This window comes from Nyctereutes procyonoides, unplaced genomic scaffold (genome assembly GCF_905146905.1).
Source record: "Nyctereutes procyonoides isolate TBG_1078 unplaced genomic scaffold, NYPRO_anot_genome, whole genome shotgun sequence".
In the NCBI taxonomy this organism is placed as follows: domain Eukaryota; kingdom Metazoa; phylum Chordata; class Mammalia; order Carnivora; family Canidae; genus Nyctereutes; species Nyctereutes procyonoides.
This window is the reverse complement of record NW_026575034.1, coordinates 18,650,296-18,675,203: the sequence shown is the minus strand read 5'-3', so window position 1 is coordinate 18,675,203 and position 24,908 is coordinate 18,650,296. Positions and strand designations below refer to the sequence as shown.

At 47.9% G+C, this 24,908-nt stretch overlaps 1 protein-coding gene across 1 annotated transcript in view; it reads right to left on the bottom strand.

The window, feature by feature from the left end:
• Window positions 1-623: 623 nt before the first annotated feature.
• Window positions 624-24,908, bottom strand: part of TRIM66 (tripartite motif containing 66) — a 46,799-nt gene continuing 22,514 nt past the window's right edge. The window contains exons 8-20 of the mRNA XM_055317854.1: window positions 23,371-23,488; window positions 20,994-21,898; window positions 19,456-19,617; window positions 7,547-8,068; window positions 7,199-7,346; window positions 5,352-5,409; window positions 4,758-4,923; window positions 4,186-4,475; window positions 3,566-3,692; window positions 3,161-3,235; window positions 2,611-2,763; window positions 1,980-2,198; window positions 624-1,220 (exon numbers count right to left, since the gene is read on the bottom strand). Of these exons, the coding sequence (XP_055173829.1) occupies window positions 1,161-1,220; window positions 1,980-2,198; window positions 2,611-2,763; window positions 3,161-3,235; window positions 3,566-3,692; window positions 4,186-4,475; window positions 4,758-4,923; window positions 5,352-5,409; window positions 7,199-7,346; window positions 7,547-8,068; window positions 19,456-19,617; window positions 20,994-21,898; window positions 23,371-23,488 (3,003 nt within the window). The 3' untranslated portion in view covers window positions 624-1,160. The remainder of the gene's footprint in view (window positions 1,221-1,979; window positions 2,199-2,610; window positions 2,764-3,160; window positions 3,236-3,565; window positions 3,693-4,185; window positions 4,476-4,757; window positions 4,924-5,351; window positions 5,410-7,198; window positions 7,347-7,546; window positions 8,069-19,455; window positions 19,618-20,993; window positions 21,899-23,370; window positions 23,489-24,908) is intronic.

Sequence of the window (24,908 nt, the reverse complement as noted above, 5' to 3'; positions counted from 1 at the left end):
TCCCCATGAATGGTTAGCTCGGGCTCCTGGCAGTCCTCTGGCCTTCTCCAGCCTCCAACAAAAAAGGGTTGCCAGTAAAGTCTTGGCTTTTTCTGGGCTGTGGGCAGCCTGGAGGCAGGCAAGTCAGAGAACTTGCTTCTGATCTTTGGCTCTGCAAAAGTGGAGAAGCTGAGGACTAGGATCTCTAAGAGGGAGGAGGAACCCAGCAGGGCGAGCTGGTTCTGGGTCACCCTCCTTGGCCAGCCCCTGCCTCTCAGATTTCCCAGGCAGAACTCAGCATCCAGACCTCTGAGTGGAGACAATGAAGAGATGGCCACTGACAATCACTTCTAGGAAGCTTTGACACCAAGGAAGAACTAAGAACCCAAAGTAAGTGGCACAGAGCACAGGCTCTGAGGTTGACATCTCCTTAAGCCTGCAAGGTGAAATATGAGCCTGATGCTGTCAGCAGTCCCTGCACAGCCACCTGGCCCCATCGAGAATGCCATAGAGCACTTTCACAGCGGCCACCTAAGTCAACATCGGTATAGGGGGCATGAGAAACAAATACCCTGAAAACCGTTAGAACCGAATAGGCACCAATTGAGACCTAAGGCCTCTAGAAGCCTCCATTACCCCGCACAGGGCAGCTTCCTGTCCCGGCAGGCCAAGCAAAGGCAAACAGTGACAGTCTTTGGCTGTGCTAGGCCAGGGATCACAGGCCTGCCATATGTCAGAACCTCTCTCCCTTCTTTCGCTTCCCTCTGGGCCCAGGAAGACTTCAGATATATATGTATATATACATATATATACATTGCTCCTGAACCCTGCACACTGATAGGTGAGAAAAGTCTGCTTTCCTCAGCAGAGAAAAGACACCAAGGAAGTTAGGTCCTTCCAAGCCCGACCAGGCTTGGTCTCATCAAGGGGACCCTACACATCTGATTTTTCTGGTAATCGGGAACACCTCCCTCTTCGCTGTTTATTACTGAAATCTTCTCTGTAGTGGATGCACTATGGCTCCCAAATGAATGCTGTAAAATGCAAACGGCAAAGAAGAGCACTACACAGCTCAACAAGACTTGTCTCACATCCACAATCTGAAGAGAATGAGCTGAAAGGTGGGGAGGAGTGGTCAACAGGATGGGACACCAGCTGCCAGGGTGCTCTACGGCCAGCTCTCACACCTGGGAGACACTGCTGGCCAAGCGGAATGACATTCTTTTTGCTCTTTCATTCTCCTGAAAGAAAAAAAAAATAATGTGTGGAATCAACATGGCCAAATGTAGCACTTATCAATGTGAAAAGGCAAAGTGTCCAGATTGGGACTCCCCAGAGCCAAAGTGTTTTATTTTACCCCAGGAACACAAGAGCAAAACTCACTACGGCCACTAAGCGCTATGGTGTACCAAGTACAGTAAATAACCCAGGGTGGGGGGCGAGGGGGGTGGGTGGTGGCTGGTCGGGCCCTGGCACACAGCAGGCAGGCAGTACATTTCAGTGGAATGAAACAGCACTGAATTGACGTCTCAAGTCTGTGTATGTGGGACTAGACACAAGGTCAGAGGAGCTCTCTTTGCTACAAGCAACACCTCTCCCTCCTTCTCTACACCAAGGGGCTGAAAATATCCCTTTCTCTTTTCTAAGCCCAAGTTGAGATCAGGCAATGAGACCAGGTATTTCTCTTTTCCAGGGGATCACAGTGCAGAACAACCAGAACTGAGCTGCAAACTGGATTCTGCTGCTAACTTGCTGGGTGACCTGGGCAGGTACATCCACCTCTCTGAGTTTTAAGCCTCAGTGATAATTAGACTTAATGAGCTCCACACTGCCTTGCCTTCCTCTTAGACTAAGGGGTTGGGAGCAAGGGTTCACTGTCACCAGCCTCTTGTGCCTCCTGAGCAGTTTTGCTTTAGGTTGCTCTGTACATGCTGCTTAGGTGCCTCCTGCCTCCTCAACCACCCCCTGCACCCAACTGCCAGCTGGCAGCAACTCTTTACCATATGTCGCCGCCGCCTCTTGGGTTGGATGCCCTCCTGCACATAGGGAGGCCATGGGAAGCCCTGGGGAGTGGAATAGCCACTCTCGCTAGACACCTCCTCGGAGTCTGAGTCCTCCTGCCTCGGCTGGGCAAACTGTTTTTCCGGATAGATCTCCTTCAACCAGCCCTCAAAGAAAACTTCCAGGCAGCGGCCAGCCTCTGCAACTTCTGAATCAGGCTGAAGGGGAAGGAGAACAGTGATGGTCTGGCTTGTCTCCACCAGCCCATCTCTTCCAGGTCCCTCAAGAGCTATACAGAGTACAAAGCCTGGCTAGGTTTCCTGGAGGTCTAAAATGTGACATTTCCTCCTGAAGACTCACGATAACCAGTTTAGTATAATCTCTTAAGCAGAAGTGACCCTGACAGTTACCCACAGACAGCCAACCACTAGCACTCCCCCCTTCTTCCTCCTGAGTCCATGCTATGGCCCAAGTGTGGGAGAGAGCTTATCAACACTCACTACAGGGGACCCCAGAAAGTCTGTTCCCAGGTCCTCGTGGCAACTCAGGACCAAACCTGATTATTCCCATCCAGCCATGAGTCTTGGGGTCACTGGAAAATACAGGAGGGGGAAAACAGGCAAGACATACATAATTGAATTTAGCACAGTTCCAGAACATGAGGCGGACGTCTGACACCACCTCCTCTGGGGTGGTGTAGTGAGCTGGGTCCTTCTTTTGCAGCTTCCTCCGGATGATTGACAGGTCCATGGGCCTCTTGATAATCTGGTAGTAATGCCGGGCCTTGGGGCAGAAGAGAAGGGGAAGCAAAGCAGGAAGAGAGAAAGGGTAGAGGTACAGATAAGGAGGAGGGAAAGATGGAGAATGAGTTGGAACGGAAATGAAGAAACACAAGAACAAGAACAAACGGCAGCAAGAAGAAAAGTGGAAAAAAAAAGAAGAAAAGTGGAGAAAGAGGACAAAGGGAAAGGGAAAAAGAGGAATAGCTCACTGTCTAGTCAGGCGTGGTGCAGTTGGTCGCTGGGTTGGGGGGCTCTTGTGGCCACGGCTGGGTCCACTAGCCCAGACACATATCAACCCAACTTCCAGCAGCCATGCTCCGAGCCGGCCCTGGGTACCCCTGGGACCCGCCCCGGGCCCAGGACCTTGGGAGCTGGCACAGACAGATGGCTTTCCTTACCAGCGGGCTGACAGGCTCGTGGAAGGGCAGGCTGAGGCTATTGCAGCACAAGGACAGAACCAACTTTTCACACTTCTGCAGAAACCAGAATGGCAGCACGTTATTCCACCCTGGCCTCACCTCCAGAAGAACTGATTCCAGCAGGATCAGCTCTGTCCCATGGGGTGTGGGCCACCATGCCTTCAAGGCAGAGCACAGCTGCCCCCCATCCCCAGGCCAGAGAAAAACAGCTGGCAGGAGGGAATTTACTGTAAACCCCTGATGGGCGATGCTGTCATCGCCCTGACAGCATCGCCCATCAGAGAGGTACCTGAAGAAGCCTCCCATCCCCTCAGAAAGGCCTCAGCCCTGGCACAGGGAGGCTGTTCTAGGCAAAGAACCTTGTTCCCAGAGACCCTTCCCTACCTTTTGGTCATAGATGCTCAGGCCAGGGGTGGCCCGCATCCCGGGTTGGTAATAGCGAGCATTCTCACAGTCATACTCCATCTCGGGCTGGGTCAGGCTGCGGCACAAGGTACACACCCAATCTCCCCTGTGGAGGCAGGTGAGGCCCAGTTAGGCTGCAGCACGTGGCCCAGGGTCACCTCCTCTGTCGCTCTGCTCCGAGATACCCGAGGGAGAGGGGAGGTGAGTAATGGCTTGGAAGACTCGGTCTGTAGCCCTGTAGCCCTGCAGGGAATGGTTTCCTAACCTCAACAAGCTTGAAAGAAATTTAGTAACTTGGGGTAGAGTGAATCCAGAAAAAATTAGGACTCAGCAAGGGGCTGTGACAGGAGTATGGGGACAAATCTGTGTGTGTAGAAGGAAGTTGGGAACAGACAAAAAAAGAAAGCCATTCAAATATCAAATATCTACCCATCCATGTGCAGAAAGCACACAGCAGTTGGGCCACTGACTTACAAAACTGCAATTCAAACAGGCCCAGAGGGGGAGGGAGCCTAGCCCAGGGAGCTGTGTGGACTGGGAACAGACCTCCTGGAGACCACCCTGCTAGGCAGGTGGAGGCCTGGACAGGCATGGCTCACCCTGGGAAGCCAAGCAAGGCCGGCAGGTGGCAGGAGAGGTGGAACACCTTAGGGCAGCGGTCACAGCACAGTAGCTCGCCCCCGTTGAGGCACACAGCACAGAAGTCCTCATTCTCTATTGGTACTGGGGGCCCCTTCTTGGCTCCAAGGGTCCGAGGGATGAGTCTTTGTTCTTCAGGAGATGCACCCTCCCCTTCTGGTGGCTGCTGTCCAGCCAGGGAAGTGACAGTGACCTTTCTTCCCCCCAGACTTGGGGCCTGGATGGCATCAGGCAGGTTGTTCTGGCTGACCTTGAAGAAGAAGGAAGTTGGCAGAGCACAGCACCAGTGAATTGCACCAACTTATTCCAGGCCCCCAGGCCAGCTGAACCCTGTGAATGCTGGGACAGCTCCTTCCAATATACATCTCACAGGTCCCTCACAGCCAAGGGTAAGTCTGGCCAGGCTGCAGCCCCACTCAGACCAGACTCTGGACAGGGCCAGACCCACAGCTAGAATTCTGACAGAAGCAGAGAGAGAAGAGAGGCTCCTAGGGTGGGCCAAGTTCAAGGACAAGACAGAGCAGAGTGATACCTTAATGGACATGCTGGAGGACTCTGTGCCACACTCGATGATCAGCAGGAAGCTCCCATCCTGCTCATTCTTCTGGGGCTTCAGCTTGAACACAGGCATCTCTCCCGAGGAAGCAGCACAGATCTTAAGCCGCTCCAGCCGCACATAGGGAATCTTAGGCTCTCTCCTGCGGCAAGAAAGACACCCCTGGGTCTCTGGAGGGGCCTCCTCTGCCCCAGGCTCTGTCAGCTTCATCCATGATCCCACAACTGAACTGCTGCTCCAGACCTCAATCCCACTGTGTGCAGGCCCACGGTTCACCTCCCCAGCCCTATCCCCAGAGCCCTTTGCTCAAAGAAAAGGGAATTTCTAAAGACAGAGGACCTTACACAGAGTACAGGCCTCCTGGCACCGGAGCCAGGACACCCTCCCACAAGCATCCCAGACTCCCAACCACACAGATCCTACTCCAAGGTCTGGGATTGAAGAAGACAGTTATAGGTAAACTTCTGCTTCTAGTTAAGTCATCAAGGATGCTGACTTCTTGTGCCAACCTCCCAGGACATAAATGAAGTTGGAGGGTGAGAGAGGGAGGTTGGGGCAAGAGCCTGTTACCTGATACTCTGGTTCTCTTTTACATTCAGTTCCAGGGCTTCTTCAAAATTCTCATACTCTAAGGCAAAAGATAATTACCTGTGACATACATTTGTGACAACATGCTCTATAACCCATACCTTCCACTCATATATGCTACTCATACCTTTAGCCACATACTTGTCACACAATTGTTACCCACACTGTAATCATTCATAATGGTGGAAATCCTACCATGGTTCTCCTTCCTAATGATGAGAAGAAGCCTTTCTTCTTTTAAAAAGACAAAAAGACTGTTTCATTCAGTTATGTGTCCAACTCTTAGTTTTGGCTCGGGTGGTGATCTCAGGGTCCTGGGATCAAGCCCTACATCAGGCTCCATGCTCAGCGAGAGTGGGAAATAGAGAATCCCCTTCCCTCTGCCTGTCCCTACATGTGTGCTCTCTCTCTCTCTCTCCCTCTATCTCAAATAAATAAAATATTTAAAAAGACCAATACAGGGGTGCCTGGGTGGCCCAGATGGTTAAGCCTTCCGCTCAGGTCATGGTCCTGACCCCATTTTGAGCTCCCTGCTTAGCAAGGAGTCTGTTTCTACCTCTCCTCCCCACCCCCACTCATGCTCTCTGTCTCTTAAATGAATAAATAAAATCTTTAAAATTAATTAATTAATTAAAAGACAAACAGATATATAGGGCACCTGGTTGACTCAGAAGAGCATGTGATTCTTTATCTCAAGAACTTGAAGTCACATGTGACACAGAGATCACTTAAATTAAAAAAAAATAAATTAAATTAAAAGTTAAAAAAAAATATATGTGCTCTCAGTAGCCCTACCCTGAGTAGTGCAGTTGAGCCTGTATGGATGGGCAGGAAGCAGTATGGGGAGAGAGGAGGAAACTGGCATTTACTGAGCACCCATTTAGCACCAGGCACTGTCCTAGGCACTTTCCATGGGCAAGCAGGGTCCAAAATATTTAATTGCTTAAAATCCAGGGTCCCATTATTATGCTGTCAATAAGAACCAATAAATAAATGTTCAGTTGGGTCTTTCAGTCAGTGCGAAAAAACAAGGAGAAAAAATATTTCATTTTAATTTATTAAATATACAGGAAATAGAGAGATCATTACAAACTAAACACATATCCTACACTAGACAGAAAAAGTCCCAAATGCTCACTTTGTGGTTGCTTTCAAACTTCCCAACTAGCCCTCACCTATACAGAAGAAAGCCCCATTAGAGGTGTGTGGGTAGCTGAGAAGAGAATCAGAGCCAGTCTCCACCAGTCCAAATTCCCTTTACTCTGAGGCACAACACAAATTCAGATGACTGCCAGGTGCAAAGCAAAGCAAGGCAAATTATTGTTACTAAGAGAAAGTCATCAAATGATCTCACTGTAGTTATTTGTTCCAGGAGTCTAGGAAGTAGCTCTGATTACCCCCATTGACAGAGAAAGAAACCAGCTCAGAAAGGTCAAACAAAAAGACAGAGCTGATTTTCTAAGTTAGAGATACTCGACTCTGAAGACAGATATGCTCTTTTCCCTAAAATATTTTGCCAAGGCTAGCCCTTTTGGGATGAGTTCTTCCTGTTTCCCCCACTGCTAACCCATACCTCCAGAACTTTTTGCATGGGAATACGTTACACGAGCCTACGTCGTGGCCTGGATCAGTCCTAGTACACATACACACACACACAGTGAAGGAGACAGAACAGGCACTCATCAGTCAGTTCTGGAAGGAAGAAGCAAATGTGCCAGAGGGAGAAGCACTGCTGCCTCACACCTAAAGTCTGTCTCCTGACCCGTGTCTCACCTGGAAGTGCCGAGCTCACATCTACGCCAGCACAATACTTCTGACTTGCACCTCACCTTTTGGGTTCCGGTACTGCTGCAGAGCCATAGCTGTGCTGACTACTGGGTCCACTGGAGGTTTCTTCACAGAGAGGTTAATTGGCTCCTCCAGTTCTGAAGGGACAGCCAAATCCTTGGAAACCTCCAGACCAGGAGTTGTGGGGTCCTGTCCCAGAGAGTCAGTGAAGCGGGAAGAATCCTCACTTTCCATCTTTCAAAAGTGAAAGGCCAACAAAAGTCAAAGAAATCAGACTTTTTGCGTTAGTAATGACAGAGCCATGAAGCTAAGGACAGGATAAGCCCTTCAGAGGCCACCCCCTTGCCCGGTGATGAGCAGGAGTTGAATGTCATTTCCCCAGGACTTACCTTACACAGGGCATTCCCAAGAGAGGGGTCAGCCCCATCTCCAGGGCACAGGCTCCCCACAGCTCCGCCAGAGCCAGGACTGCCACTGGATGCAGTTTCCGGTTGCGTGTCAGAAGCCGGAGGCATGCTCTGCAGTGGACAATTAGCCAGACTTGGCAGAGTCTGGGTGGGACCAGACATCAGCTTGGGCCTGGCCTGTGAGTGATCACTTGCTAGGCTTGTGATGGCCTGGGAGGAATCACTCATCAGACCGGGCACGGTCTGGGGTGTGCCACGTACAAGACTGGGTATGGTCTGCAGAGGACTAACTGTCAGGCTGGGCACAGCCTGGCTTTGACCGCTCAGCAGGCTGGACACAGTTGTGGGGGTGCTGCTCAGCAGGCTTGGGACCATGTGGGAAGGGGTAGCAGTCAGGCTGCTCACGCTCTGGATCTGCGGCTCCAGGGTCCTGGCTAGCCTGGTAGATGACAGCTCCATCTCTAGCGTGTTGGAGAAGCCCATGATGCTCACTGAAGTGGAGTGCTGCAGGAGAGAAGACAGGGCAGAGCCAGCTGTTAGTTGGGAATGGGGGCAGGGGAGGAGATCTGTGACCCGCAAGAGCGCCCATGCTCAGATTTCACTCTGGCCTCAGAGTCTAGTAGCTGCAGGGAATTCCGCACATGAAGTCCTATTCCCATTCCCCTATGCCAAGGAGGCTGGCAGGCTCTGAGAGAGAGGCAGGCACAGACTGAGGATACTGGTGTGCGTGTGTATATGTTTGTGAAAGAGACAGAGACAAAATAGTGTGGGGGAATGAAAGCGATAGCCTACCACCTGCGCTGAGGGTAGTACACACACACACACACCAAACCACCATTGGCCCACACCCCTGGCCTCCCACCCAGTACCCAGGCAGAGGGTCAGACTTGGGACTGACTTCCAACCTCACACTCCCCTCTGACTAAACCACTAGTGCCTTCTCATCCCTTCTGGCATTCCTGTGGGCTAGTTTCTGCTACATAAAAACGGGAGGAAGTTCAGAAGGCTCAAACTCTGATCTGCCCCAGGCCTTCTTGGAGATAATGCCAAGGCCTAGGGAGACCCAATCAGTCCAGGGGAACCTGGGCCAACTCCAAGCCCTTTTCTTTCTTTCTTTCTTTCTTTTTTTTAAGATTTTATTTATTTATTCATAGACACAGAGAGAGAGGCAGAGACACAGGCAGAGGGAGAGGGAGAAGCAGGCTCCATGCAGGGAGCCCGATGTGGGACTCGATCCCAGGATCACACCCCAGGCTGTAGGCGGCGCCAAACCGCTAAGCCACTGGGGCTGCCCATCCAGGCCCTTTTCAACAGGCTCATTCAGATCAACTCCAGAACACCAGCATTAAGTGAAGGCTTTGACCAAAAGATGTGAAAGCCTTTCCTATCCCCACTCTATCTTCCATAGATATTCTGAACCAGAGGCAGAGAATATCAGAGCAGCAGGGTCTTCATATGACCCAGTCTAGACAATCATTGGATGAGGTAGTAACTTCCCAACTCCAAGAACTGTTTTCTCCTAACTGCTTGATGACGTAGGGAAAAGAGACCTAAAGGTTAACAAAAGAAGTTAAAGACATAGAGATTTCTACACTGGATGCATTCCATATCTTAGACTGGAGAACCCCATTTCATTGGGGGGCTGGGGGCGAATGGTTTAAATGTAATCTTTAGGACTTTATAAGTTTGATATCCCTGCTCTTTTTTGTAAGACTAAAGATAAAACAATTTGACATCTTTTGAAAGTCAAAGGGGAAGCAAAGAGTAAACATCTCTAAGCTTCCAAAATCAATGTCTTAAGCCTTTCCCCATGAGTAAGATACTCAAATTTCCACAGGAAAATAAATACTTCAAATACCGTCTCAAGTTTCACTATAAAATTAGCAAAGCCATTTAACAGTGAAGAAAAGGCTGCCCTTACCTCAGTGAATCTCACTCCCAGTCACCCAGTTTTTCAAGTCAGATGCTAGGAAGGAGGCATCTGTGGGACCTCCCCCCTCCTTCATTCAGGCTACTACCTAACCTCATCAATTCTCCCCTTTAAGCAATTCACACATATTCCCACTAATTCCTCTCTCTTATTGCTGGTGCCCTAGCCTGGGTTACACTCCCATATCTCCCCAGACTACAGTAGTAGCCTCCTCACTGGAGAAATATTTTCAAAACACAAATCTGACCACATCATTCCTTTGCATAAAGTCCCACAGTGCAATTCCACCATTCTTAGGACAACTGTGAAATGATTGCCCATCCCCTGTCCTACTCTGCAGCCACAGTTCTTACAACAACCCTCCCACTCTCTGAGCTCCAGCCACTCAGATATTTTTTTTCAATCCCTGAAACATGCCAAGCTCTCCTTCCACCTACAAATTTCATCCCCTTCAAACAGACCGCTTCCTCCCCGTGGAACATTCTCCTATCCCTACCCCTGTACCACTTATTCTTCTAAATTCAGCTCACCTGCAGTTTTTTATATCAAAGCCTCTTTTCATTCTGTAGCCCAGACCTCATTTCCCCTCCTTTTACATTCTTGTAAATCCTCCCCCCCCCTTTTTTTTTTACTGTATTCTCATAGTTGTGAGACCATTTGATTAATCTCTGTTTCCTCCATAAATCGTAAATTCCATTAGGGCATGGACTGTACCTATTTCGCTTACCCACTATATTTCTAGACCCAGGAGCAGTACCTGGCTGAGTACATGAATTCATTAGCTATTTAAAACTTTTACTTTTTCTTTTTTTTAAGATTTTATTCATTCATTCATGAGCGACACAGAGAGAGAGAGAGAGAGACACAGGCAGAGGGAGAAGCAGGCTCCATGCAGGAAGCTCGATGTGGGACTTGATCCCAGGTCTCTAGGATCACACCCCAGGCCGCAGGCGGTGCTAAACTGCTGCATCACCAGGGCTGCCCTATTTAAAACTTTTTAAAACAGTAATGTGTGACTGTGTATTCTACTAATCTCAAACCAAATAAATAGCAGCTTTGTAATATTAACAACTGAGTCTACGCATTGATTGTCTTTATGTAGCTAAAAGTTATTGAGCATTTCTTCTATGTGAGGAAATTTGCTAAATGTCTTACATACATTTCCTCACCGAATCCTCATCACAAACATTAAAGGGCTATTGTGAAGGTAACAAGAACAAATACAGGTAAAGGTTTAGAACAGTGTCTGCCACATGGCAGGTACTCAGCAACCCCCAGATACTGCTATTGCTGCCCTGGCACTATGACTGTTAGCATCATTCTCGTGGCCTGCACTTTACACTTGAAAAAAAAAATGAAGTTCAGCAAAGACATCTGAAGTCTTTTATGTTATTGAACACATCATTTTGTAAATTTCCATTTCCCTTTATTTGTGTTCACACATAGAAATGCAATTGATTTTTATGGATTGACCTTGTTACTCAGAGACCTTGCTGAAGTCACCTGGGGGATTTCTGTGCACACAAATGATGTCATCCCTGACCAGTGAAGTTTTACTTCTCTTCCCTGCATTTGTTTTCCCAGCCTCACTCTGCCAGCTAAGTACAGGAGGACCAGGTCAAGTAGAAGGAGTGACAGTAGCCATCCTTGTCTCATTCCTGATCCCGGGAGATCCTTTCAATATTTCACCAACTAAGCATGATATGTGATATGGGATTTTTACCGATGTAGAATCCAGAGCTTGGGCGCTGAAGCCATGCTTTTGACTGTGGTCTGGGTCTGTTCTCTGTGCTTAATCATCCTCCCCTCTCACACACTCTGCACTTCAGACTCTCTGTCCCTCCCTCTCCTGCTCTCCTCAACCTTCTCTCTCTTTTCCTCTCCTGTTCTTTTTTATCATCTCTTTCTCTTCTCTCCCAACACTTTCCCCCTATTATTAAACTGTGTTAGTAAAGCTTATACGTTCTATTTTTAATTCTCAATTTTAAAAGCAGATGAGCTAAATATAAATGCCTTTTGTCTCCCCCATAGAAAAGTTCATTTTTTATATGTTCCTTGGTAGTTCAATAGTGTTCAATGAAAAGACTTCAATTTGCTCTATAGCCTAAGTCCCAAGATAAGAAATATTGAGGAGGAGGAGGTCTGGGGAGAATACTCAGAGCAAATTGGGTAGATTAAGCATGGAAAAGCTATCTCAAACATGCCCTGGCCTGCATCCCTTGGCATCCCCGCTGTCCTGTTTATATGCTACCACAGCTTTCTAAGGTTCTATCTTTCCTTATCTATGGACAAGAATCCCCAGTGATTGTTGCGATCCTTTTTGTCATATATGACAGCCTAATCCTTTGACCTGGTTTCTTTCACCTTTTCCCCATCTGACATGTATATTTATTGCAGCCTCTAGTGGTCATCTCATCTGCCAATGACATAGATGGCTCTCTCTATGAGATCCTTGGTGCCAAGCATTAAGGACACCAAAATCTACCCGGGACAATCCCAAGTAATAATGGTCAGGTGCTGTATCTGTCACAAAATATGCACAACATTAAATCCCCAAAGATAAAACTCCCCAGATTGGAGGTAGGCTATCTCCACCTCTATCTCCAGATTAGAGGTAGGATATCTTCATAGGATATCAATTCCCTTGTCCTGATTACTTATTGCATATCATGAAGTGTGACTTAATACAACAACTGAAGAGGGCATGCAGACTGAGCCACAGGAGAATTATGGAAATTCTATCAGTTTATTTTGATCTGGACTTGCTGAACCTGCTCCTATAATACCCAGCACACAGTACAGGACCAATAACATATCCTATGATACTGCAGACTACACTAGTCTCCTTCATGTCCACATCCATAGCCAATGTCAAGGTGACCAAAGCCATCAGGGAGTTGGGTCGGGGGGGAGCTCTGGAAGTGGTAAAAAGAACCTGAAAAATGTTCATGGGAGAATTCTGGGTATGATCTCAGAAAAAGTGCAATGAGGAAGCCAGCCCCATCCCCCTTCTACAGGCTATACAAACACAATGGCATTTTGGGAACAAACGTACACTGTGTGTTAGTATTTTTGATACTTCATTTGGCTCTTTGGAGTGAAGAGGTACAAAATATTAAAAGAGAAGGAACTATTTCTTGTGTTGGAAGAAACAGAGGATTGAGAACCTACATCCTACCCTGCTGCCGGTGCTACAAGGTGAGTAGGAAGAAGGGCCAAATTTCCCAGCTAGGAAAGGAGGCTGGGTCACTGGGGCCTGGAAGGAAGGACAGAGCTTCTTGAGAGCATGGTAGGCTTGGGAGTGTGACCGTGCTTGACATTTGGTGCCACACACACAGGAGGAGCTCATCTGTCCGTGGAGATGATGCTGACTGCCCTCTCTAGGACCCAGTATTGCTCAGGGGTCAAATTAGAGAAGGCAAAATGATATGGCCAGCTGTAAGGTTGGTGTAGGGCAACCACTTCCAAGCTGTCAGCTACATAACAGATACTTTGCCTTCTTTGCATACAAAACCTACAGATTTCATGAGGGGAAAATATGTATTTTGTGGTTTGCGAGTGAAAATAAACTATTTTCTAGTTCAGGGGGGAAGAGAAGTAAAAAATGCCAAAAGCATTAATTCTGATAATCAGCTCAGGCCATTTCTGGGGTAAGAGGGGAGATGCTGAGCCTCCTACCTCTCTTACCTAGCATCTCCTCACTTGCTCCTAATTTTCTCTCCTTCCCCCATATTGTATGTTCCTATCTCTGTCTCTTTCCTCTTCTTGTTTTTCTCCCTTTATCTCTACCACCCACCTGATCTGTGACCTGTCTGAATCACCTCACCTGGGACGTATAGAATCTGTCTGAACCACCTGCCTCCACAACTTGCCTGACCAGTAACCTCTCTGAACTGTCTGACCTTCAGCCTCTTCTACTAGTCATATATGCAATTCTTCACCTACATACCTGTCTTCTATTTGACCTAAGCTCTTCTACCTGCCACCCCCCTCGTCATCCTTGCCATTCAGATCTTGTACTAGAGTTTGATGTGCTTACATTACTGCAATGATTATTACACAGTGTTGTCAAAATTCTGAGAAAGCACTTGCATCCAGCAGAAAAGGAAACTGAGACACAGAGTGATGACACAGATTTCCCAAGCTTATATAGGCCCAAGACTAGGAATCTGGGCCCAGCCTTAAAAATCTGCTGGTCTTGATTTTGTGCCATTAGCTAAAAGGCTAGTGCTCTAGTAAGACATGATAGAGAAGTCAATAAACAGACACTTAATGCACATGCCCTGAGTTTAATATAAATTTCAGGTTCTTACAGCCAGATAATATTTCTGGGGATGATGTAGCACAAATATGGTGGTGTTCCACAGAAATTAATTTTCCAAATATCTGAAACATACCTCTTTCAGTAACAAAAGGCAATTGACTTTAAAATATTATTTTGAATGGGAGTACTTCTAGAACACTTCACATACCACCTCGTCATAATAAACAGAGTTTATGGAGCCTAATGAGACCATTCTTTAGTAACATAAAGGAACTTGGATGGACCTCTATCGCTGGAGTGGACTGTAGCTTAGCCTGTCCTTTCACCGGATGACCTCGCAATGTGGCACTTTTCCAGGTGATGTTTCCTGTCTTCTCCCTTGTTAACAGCTGCCATTACAGAAGTCCTGACTCCTTGCTTCTACTTTGCTTACTACTCTAAGGTACGACAACCCAAATTTCCAAAGGAAACCATACAACTAAGCTTGTAGTCAAGACCTCTGGCTAGACACCTGAGTGTGGACTTGTGATCTCATGCTGAACAGAGTGTGTAGGGTTTATGACATCTGTTCTTGCCACTGCTCCAAGGCTTCAGCTGCTTACTTCTGCTTTTAGGATTTTGCCCCATTGTTAGAATTGTCAAAGACTGACCATCCTTATAAATTGTACAGAGAACAAGGGAGCAATGACTTCAAAAATGTGTCCTGGAAACACATTGAAGGCCTCCACTCTGGTTGAAGGAAACAGATAAGGAGACAAGGATTGAGGTAAACAGATTTGAGTGTTTCAATAACTGCACATCAGGTAGACTGGTTGAACAGTAGTAGATCTTCAAACAACTGAATCAGATACCCGAGGAAGTGATAGCTTTCCTAGCAAGTGTGTTCCCACGTTGATCTTAAATAGCAAACTCACTGCTCTTATTGACAACAGCAAATGCTCCCCTACCTCGATGAAAAGTTCTTGTACAAATTAACCATGTGCATGTAACCATGGTAATATATGCTAACTGACCAGAGTCAAATGGGAAAACTTTCATGGGTAGTGAAGAGAGAACTAAAGAGTGCCCAGTGCCCTGATGATTCAGGAAAGACAGAAAAAGCAAAGAGGATCCCAGAGTCTGAGATGGAAGGAAGAAGAAAGGAATAAGTGGATTCCAGTAACTTTGAAGTAAAAGCCAGAATGAGTGGAACCCTGAAAACCCAAGCCTTGGAGACTCAGGAGACTTAGACCAGAGTTATTTTGGCCAGGGCAATGTAAGGAAATTTAAGGCCCAGGAGTCCTATTTTCTCATGGACCAGGAGACTTAGACAAAGATCCTGGATCTGGTCTGAGTGAAATCAGGCCAGAACAGAGGAAAGAGCCTTCCTAGAGGCTGTAAAATTCAGGGAGCCAGACCTGGGGAATACTTGGCTTGGTTCCTGAGGACAGAGCAGATCTCTGTACAGCTCTGTCATTGCTGACCAGAACACAGACATGCCCTAAGAAAGCCTCTCAAGGCCCTGGGAAGATTCTGAGCAAATTCTGCTGTTGAGGCCAGGCTATGAGGACATAATCATTGCTGGAGTCGAGAGTCACGATCTGGCCCACAGCTGTGGATCTGGAGACTGTGAAGGCAGGATGCCCAGCATTTCCTTACTTAAGCTAAGATTTAGGGTAGGAGTTTAAGCAAGATACTTCCCATCTCTGGGCTTTAATTTCCTCCTCCACAGGTTAATGTAAATCTGAGTTGTAAGAATCAAATTACAAGCTCAGGCATCAAAGGGCTTGGATAATGATGTAAATGCTCTTTCATGTGAGTCATTATCTCTTCCTCTTCTGCGTCATTCTCACTAATGTGGACCACAGGAATGCCTATGCTTAGACATCATTTACTAAAAATATATCTCAGACTCCTCTGAAGCTATAAGCATCCTGGTGGTCTCTCGGTGCTCTGTGGAGGATATGGACATGTGAGCAGAAAAGAGGTTCCCCTTGCAGTTAAATTAGGGCTTCGACAGGCTCTCTGTGGTGCCTACAGCCTCGCCTCCACAAGAGTTTTGAGGAAGAGAGTGTGTGTGTTTTTCATCAGTTGACTTGTTCAGAAGTAAAAAATGAAGCCATCAAACTGTTTTCCAGTTTCACTTAGGATGTAAGACATTCTGTTGTAGTGCTGCAACCGTGGTCTCTCTTCAGAGTGGCTAAGCCAAAATTAGGCAACTGTGAGGGACAGACGTAAAAAATTCATTCCAAAACACCCTGCTGGATGCAGGGAAGGTAGTAGGGGAAGCTGCTTCTGAGACTGCAGAGCTCAAGCCCGTCCAAAAACTTTCCTATCTCACTTTCAGTTCAGTTAGCATCAACTTGAAAGAAATGTGCACAGCTGCTGTGCTATCACCAAAGTTCTCTTCATGGCGATGTAAGGTCAGTTGCAGCTCAGAGTGTGAGTGAGTCCCTGTGGAACGCAGAGAAGCACCTGATGCCACAGCTTCCTCTGGTCCATGGCCTTCACGTAGACCTCTGACTTCCCCGGTACTCAGTAGGCCGTCACAGGCTTAGGAGCGGGCTGGAGGCTAAAATATCTTTACCAGATAGAGATAACCAGAAGAGGCTGGGTTCTAAGCCCTCTCCCCGGCAGGGCCTCAGGCTATGCCAATGATTGTAAAGAGGAAAAATCCAGCAAGTGAAAGGCCAGATGGAGTCTTGCTTCTCTCACTGCAGAGCACAAGGAGAGGCGATCTAACCTAGCCCCTGAACATGAGCAGGGTCAAGAACCTGTGCTCTGGTCCTAACTTTGCCAATACTCTGCTGTATAGCTCTTAGGTGGTCACTTAACCTCTCTGTGTCTCAGTTTCCACATCTTTCAAAGGGGAATATGAAAGTGGCCTCCTCATAGTACTTCTAGGATAAACAGAGATAAAATGGAATAATCCATGTAAAAACCTATAGGAACAGGTAGAAAAATACTACACAAAGTGTTATCATTCAATGATAAATTGCTCAAAACGTTGTTCAGTGTCCTCAATCTTCACACCCTCATCATGCCCAATCCCAGCTTCAAGGCACTGAGAAAGCCCTGTTTCTTATTTCAGTAGCTTTGTGTATAATCAGTATCTCTCTTAGTCAAGAAGACCCAAAGGATCCTCTGAGCCAGGATGACAATACTGAGGTTCCTTTTAAGGGGAGTCCAAGCCAGGAATAAGCCTATAAAACATCAGGGAAAGGCCAGGCCACCTGCCCCTCTGAACTTCTGCATTAGCCCAGTTTAGTAAGGGCCAGGACCAGCTCAAAATGAGAAGATAAGAGTTCCTGGGACCTTCACTAGCCCCACTGCCAATCCGTAGCCACACAGTAGGGCAGCATGCCCCTGATGCTTAGAGAGCCCTGTGGGCCACTTGCACAGGCAGCACAGACTTCATGCCTGCACATGGATCACCTCTTTCCTTTGTAATGTGTGTAGGAACAGAATCAAGACCTGTGAAACAAGCAGCGGTATTTTCTGTAGCGCTTCTTACTACCACTTGAGCACTGGCAATCCCCATGGTGCCTTCTGAACTACTGACATCTAGAGCTAGCTGCTTTCTGGTCACCTTCTTATGTAGCTTCCACAGGAGACCACCAACAATTCAAATTTAACTTTTTCCTCCCCCCAAATAGGCCCTTCTTCCCACGCTCCCATCTCTATGAATGGCAACCCAGTGGGCAAGACAGACCTGGGTGTCAAGCCAAAGGACCTTCTCTCCATTGCTTCCCATTACCAATCAGACTCCAAGTCCAAAAACTCCTGTGATCTGATCTCTTGAAGTCCATGCTTCCTCCTTAAACCCAGTGTTACTGATTCCATTCAACCACTCCTGATTCTCGTCTGTACTATTTTGGTCTCCCTTCCTACAGCTGAAGTGACCTTTCTAAAATTGAATTCAAACCGTGTCCCTCCCTGCTAGAAATCCTTCATTTGCTCCTCACAACCCCAAGACCAAATGCTAAACTCTGGAACATCATTTACAAGACTTTCCAAGCACTCTGGCTCCATTCCCTAGTACACCTCATGTTCCTACCATGCCAAGTTATCTGAAACCCCTCTAAGGGCCCCAGGGTTTCTCTCACTTTGGACCCTCTTACTAGCCATTCCCTTTGATTATTCGTTCTAGCCCTCTTCATCATCCCTCTTCACTAGCCTAACTACTTCAAATCTCTGCTTAAAATCAGGTCCCCTGGGAAGTCCTCTGTGAGGGGTTCTTCTAGGTTACCTGCTCCTTCTCTGCACCCCAATGACTATCCCAGCACTTTATCACATCTGTTGTCATTACTTATTTAACTGTCTCTCCTACTAGACCATAGGCTCTAATGTCACACTCTTATTCGCTGATATGTGCCTGACACCTAGCAAAACAGCTGGCACACACTAGGATATGAATATATATTTTTTGAACATTGAGTGAGTAAATAACTGGATGGATGGAATAAGTAAGTAGCCTAAGTATAAAAAGTTAAACCCCCTGAGAGCCACAAAGGGCCTACTTATAGCATCTCTAGGGCCTCTAGACCAAATGGCTTTCAACAGGGCCGGATGGGCCCAGCACAGACCAAAATCCACTAATACCAGAGGCCTAGCCAGACTTCAAGAGCCACCAGGGATTTCCAAGTTACCATTTCATTTTTGCCATCCCTACTTTTCTGAAGTCTCTTCTCAAGTATCACTGGGATAGACTGATCTAAGATATGTGGCAATGGTGCTAGGGGAAGCATGGTGAGGGGCAGATATACAAAAGAGCTGCAGAACCAGGGATGCAGAGTCAGAGCCATGTGCAGAGCTGAGTGTGCAGGCTGGGGGGCATCAAACAGCTGACACAGCTTCAAGTACAGGGCTGATAGGAGGTGCCCAACAGCCTGAGGGTACCAAGCCAGAGAAGACAACAAGACAGTGGGACAGGGCCAAGGGATACAGAAAGGGCACAACACATCAGTGAGGTTCCAGCTAGGAGGATGACAGAGATAAGGGTGAAGGGCAGGGATAATGGGAGCACAGCCGAGGAGTTGTGGCATTCTGAGCTGTTGCCAAGTAAATTAATATTTCTAGCAAGCAGGTGCATTGGTGGACATGAAAGGCTCCAGTAGCTTCTCTTCAAGAGCTCTCAGTATCCTTAGCCACTCAGCTACCTCTGCGGGACATTCCTGCAGGCTGTTCACCCAACAAACCCCACTGATTCAAATTCTAAAACCAATCACCTTTGGATTGTGCAGTCACATAAAATATTTTCCCCATTTTTGTTGCAGAGGAAAAACAGTTGGTCTTTGGATTCTGACAAATTTCATTTGAAATAACCCTCAGCCCTTTCATCCACTAGCTATAGGGCCCTGGACCTCAGTTTCCTTGGCTAGAAAGTGGGGACAGCCACCTCACAGAACCGCAATGCCCCATGCACCATGCTAAGCGCAGTGCAAGTGTGTAATAAATTGGCTTTCTTTCCCTTCTACTTTCCCCTTCCATTCTAAATGAAGGCCAATTGGTCCCATATTCAGTGGGAATGGGAATTGGGCATGAAGCAGGACCTAGGTTGCTGACTCATTAGGATAAAAGACATGAGTCAGGGCTGTGTAATATCCAGGGATGGAACAGGGACACTCCGCCCCCCCACCAGTCATCCTCATCCGGTTCCCTGGGCTCTTGGCTGGCAGTGGGTCCCACATGGCCATGGAAAGCAGGCTCCATTAGTACCTTTCTCACCACACTTGGAGAGGAGTGCGGGATGGTGCCGTCTGGTGGGGGGACACCAGGAGGGGTTTCCTCCCCAGACGCCTGGGGCAAGTTAGCAGCAGTATTCTTGTCAAGTGGGAGAGGCGGCTTTGGACCTTCAGATGTGGGGTGCTCATCCGAAGCCTGAAGGAGAAAATAAGAACTTGGGTGGGTTTTATGGCAAAGAGCAGTAGCAGCAGCAAAGACGGATGCCCATCCTTCATTGCCCATTGTCACCAACTCCATACACATTGTGAACTGCTAGAAAATTTTTCAGAAAGGAAGATACTCTTATCTAAATTCTTCAGGAAACTACATCCTAGTATGACAGTCTTAGGATAAAACCGAAACCAAGAATTCTGGGCTAACTGTCATATTCACCCTAGCAATCCTAACACTTCTGACATACATTTTGCCTGTGGGACTCAGTGAACCCTAGACCTTTCTCTGCCATCATCAGGATGATTTGCTATCTCCTCAAAGGAACTGAGCCTCAGAGGGAGACATTTGAAGCATGATCTGACACTGTCAGTGCTAAAGCATAAATGTGAGGCCTTATATTTTATAATAAAGTTAAAGTCCATAAAGGTGCTTTGAAGATATAAATGTGATTACAGATTTAAAGGAGACACCACTGGGGGAAAGGTGAGAAAGGATAGGGAGAAGGGGCTAGGATGAGAAACTCTGGAAAAAAAAGAAAGGCACGAGTTACAGATGAAGACATGGAATGCAGCAAAGATCCCGGAGGTACAATCTGTACCTCCTCAATTGGCTCTTAGCTGAGAGAAGAGAGGAGCAGCACTCATCACCCCTCCAGGGAGAAAACAAGGCCTCTCCTAGGAATTACAGTCAGCAGACCCAGATCGAAGTTTTGGTTCTGTCACTCAATGTTTTATGATCTCTAGGCAAAGTGCCTGCCCTCCCAGACCCCCAAATCTGTGCCTATAAATAACAGATGACATAGCCTATCTAATACTACTGATAGGATAAATGATATAGTATATATAAAACATACCTAGCTTAGGAGGTTTGAAGCAAAACTTAAGTCTATAGCTGTGTGGTGTTATAAAGATGTTACCCACTAGCATCTAATGTATACCTTTGCTCCACTCCTTAAGCTCTCCCCTCCCATCTAAGATTCATAAGTTCCCAGCAAGGGAAGTGAGAGGTTACATAGATAACAGGCAGCCTCCCTTCTGTCCTGGGGGTGGCAGGAGTCTAACACAGCTCAGAAGGTTCTATTGATGGACAAGGTCCTTAGTGTCATCTAGAAGGACATGGCTAAGCCAGGCCACTCTGGAGAGTATGGAGCCCAGATCCCTGTTGGGACAAAGTACTGTGATTTCTGGAGCTTTCCTGAGATGGGCAGTGGAGCCCAGAAGAACTTGAAATGTGAGTTCTGAGTTCAAGGCCACCCTCCTGGGCCTCCCTTGTGGCTGGGGGAGGGTGGGGAGTAGCTTTGTTTGCTGAGTGGTCCCAGGACAGGGAGAACATATGCCCTGAGCCACCGCGAGGCTCACCTGTGCAGCATCCTCTTGGCTCTGGGACTGGACGGGTGCTGGCTGCCTCACAATGTAGTTGATCTGCCCCACAATGGTTTGCTGAAGATGCTGAGGAGATTTGGTCTGATTCAGCTGTAGGCTGGGCTGTTGAGCCTGAAGAAGAAGCTCCAGGTCCTTCTGCATCTCCTCCAGCTCAAATTTGTGGTGCATTATATCCATGTTCTGGGAACAGGCAGGCCCAGGAGGGCTCCCATGCTGACTAGAAGCTGGATGCTGGGATGGAGGTAGAGGTGGCAGTGGCTGCTGCTGGTGTGGGGGTGGCGGAGGTGGCGGAGGTGGCAGTTGCTGCTGTGGCTGCTGCTGGAAGTGGCTGAGCTTCAGCTTCTGGTGGTGGCCAAACTGGACTTGGATAGAGGGTGTCTGTAAGGTGGGCTGGGCATGGGCTCCTTGCTGAACATCCTGCGGGGGCACAATGCATACTGGCTGGGAAGTCGGCTGTTGCCCCAGCCGCTGGGATGTGTTCTCCTGCTCCACGGGGGGCTGGGTTTCCAGCCAGGGCTGCATCAGCTTTGGTGGCTGCGGATTGCAAGCCAGCTCCTTCTCCCGGGGCAGGAGAGTAGAGCACTGCAGAGAGCCTAGCTGTTGGGGTGCCATCTCTGAGGGCTGCCTAAAGCTGTGGGCTGAGTGTATGCTGGGTGGGGGGACCTGGCCTTTGAGGGAAGGCGAGGCTGGGGAGCAGTGGGAGCAGCACACAGATGAAGAACACAGTGCTGGAGACTGGAACTTATGTGAGGGGTGGCTAAGAGTCTCTTGCTGAGCCACTGGGGACTGGTGGCTTTGATAAAAGGATGATGGTCCCTGTAAGCCTCCATAAGCAGGAGTATCTGCCCGGGACAGCTGTCCACCTTCAGTAGTTATACAGCCTGAAAATTCAGAAGAGAGAGTGTTTTCCAAAGGTATCTGCAGCTGTTCCCCACTTCCTGCTCTTGGGACCAAAGGACACCATGCAATAAACCTTTACCAGGTGTGTTACAATTAGCATTTCAACTCCTGACTGGGAAATCCCACCCCTGATCTCCAAGATTCAGTCTAGAACGCTGAACCAGCAATAGAACCCACATGGACCTTTGGGGACCAGAGACATTTGAGAAATTAGCTCAGCTTTCTCCAGATGCTTAGTCCTCACTGTTTGTATCCCACTAGAGAAATCATAGGCTCCTTTAAATAGTACCCACTGCTTTCAAACACAGACTCAGACCAAAAAAAAAAAAAAAATCAACATTGGGTATGGGGAGGTAGCATGCTGGAGTGTCACAAAGGAAAGAGAGCCGGCCCTGGGATAAATGACCAAGTCTCCAAATACACGTGTGAGGCATTATGTTTTGGGCCAGGAGGATGTAAGGAGTAAGGGAGCTCCAACATCAGGTCAGGGGCAATACTAGCACTGTCCTGAGGTCTCCAGACCCTGGCCTATGAGTAGACAATATCTATCCCTAGCTCAGTCTCACAGCTTCTTCAGCTGCTTGTTTTGATGAGGCTTACTGAGGGAAAGACTCAGCAGCTCGAGAGCCAGAGGTGTGTTCTGTTCACCTAAGTACCTCAGTGACCAGTATGGGGTGCTGACCCCAGCAGGGGCCCACCAAAAGTCTACTGAATTAAATTAAAGGGAAAAGGGGAGCAAAACCTCAACCTAAATTTTATTCTTTACTCTGTCAAGTTCAAAAAGCTTTCCTAGACCTTAACAACCCAGAACAAGGCAGCAGTTGGTCATTAGCTTAACAAACCTACATGGGGCCATCAACACAGGCACAGCTACAAGTTGTCTACACTCCACCTGAAGACTGAACACCAGGAAATCACTGCAGCAGGGTAGCTCAGGAATTATGTGCTTGCATCTCAGCTTTGGGCAGGGAAGAGATGTTGACACTGCCCTTCTGCCTCCCTCCCCACTCCACACCCCAATGCTGATATCCATTTTGTGCCTACACACACGAATACCCTTGTAGGACCACAGAGACACAGATTCACCTGCACTGCCATCCAGCATTCTGGAGAGCAGGGCCTCTATCTTGTTTCCTCTCCAGCAATGAAACCAAGGTAACAGGGCATTCATGCAGAATGGAAAGCTCAGATTTCAACTGGTCCTGTTACAAAAGTCCTGTGTTGCCATTGCTATTTAAGTTGTCCCCTCCTTCCGAACCCCCCGCCCCCCACACATGCATGCACACACATACACACACACACACACAGGTCTGCTGAATGATTCCATGACCACTGGGAGTCTCAGGGGGTGCTTTCTCTTGGGCATATGCTGACCCACCCAGTGAGCTAAGCAGACACGCTTTATTCATTTTTCGCAATTATGTAAAAGCCCACAGGGTGGGCTCTGGCTCACCAAGGGAAGCCAGCTGCTTGGTCCAGAAGTTAGGCTCCCAGGTGAATCTGATACTCCAGGGGGAGCCAGGATCTGTGTTACAGTTTGCCTCCAGCAATCGCTGCATCTGAAACACAATCTGATAACAGCACCAAAGGTCATTTCTTTGGGCATCTTGCACCTGAATGACAACTCCCTCTCCCTCACTCTTCAGGCAGGTTGAAGGGCTCAGAGCCACGGGTCTTTAGCCTCAGGTCCCTCATATGCTCATTTCTTTGCACCTTGGTAGCTTCATATCCTTTCCCCTGCTCTTGTCCCTTCCCCCACCAGGTGATCCCCTTCCTCTTAGCCGGGTTTAGACCCTTATCTTTTTGGGGCCTTGAATGGTCTATAATTCTCAGGCTATCACCTGGCAGCCCTCTCAGGAGTTCCATTCATTCTACCAAAACCTCAATGTAAAAGCCTACGGTGGTAGACATTCTCAGAACTCCCCACTTCCGTCCTTCTGCCCACATGTAAAACTGCCCTTGTCATCCACCACCCTCTTCCTCCCTCATCACTTGCATCCATCTCCTATCATGAACTCTCCCTTGTATCTAGGACTTTGGCAAGCATCCAACTCACCCTGCCATCAGCCTAGTTTACCAATGTCCTGGTCACCATCTTGGCCTCTCCTTTCTGCATCTCCTTAGTGTCAATCACCTTCATCTCCCTTTCCAGTTCAGGCACCATACCCAGACCTTTGCTTCATCTAGAGACCTTCATCTGCAACGACTGCCCCCAGCTCCAACTAGCTCTTGCTCTTTCTGAGTGCACTCTCCAGCCTTACAGAACTCCCCAAGCCCCCTGGGGCCTGATGAGCTGTAACAGTATCACTAGGGCCTAAGCCCCTCCATCTCACCGTCGTCCGGTAGCCTAAAGTCAATCCAGCCATCCCGAAGCCATTTTATCTGGGGTTGCTTCAGTGCTCACTAACCTTGGGGGCACCCCGCCATTCTTTTTCTTATCACTTCTTTTCTCCCTGGCTTCCTCCTCTTCTACTGTCCTTGACGACTAAAGTCCTCACTTCTCTTCTCAATTCCACTTACCTAGCACCTAGCTCTATCACCTCCTACTTCAGTGAAGAAAAGGGATCCAAAAGACAAACTGCTGCAAACTGGTACACTGCCTACCTCCAAACATCATATGGAGACCTTCCTGTCCTCCCTCCTCAGAGGAAGTACTTTTTACGTGTAGGGTCAGCTGGTTCACTCTCCATCCTACATCTCTATGCCTTCTCAGTATGCTCACTCCACCACATATCTCTATCATCAACCTCTTCTCCCAAATAAACTTGTGCAAATGTCTTCCATACTTAAAATCAATCTCCCAATTCTGTTTTCTTCTCAAGCTACCTCATTTCCCTTCTTTTCACTTCTGTTTCTACTTCCTCCCCTCATTCTAGATTTTCACCCTCTCATTTTGCTGGAATTTCTTTCAAAATATCACCAGGGACCTCCTGATTCCCAGATCTCAAGAATTCTCTTCACTGCTCATCCTCTTTCACCTAGAGAGCAATG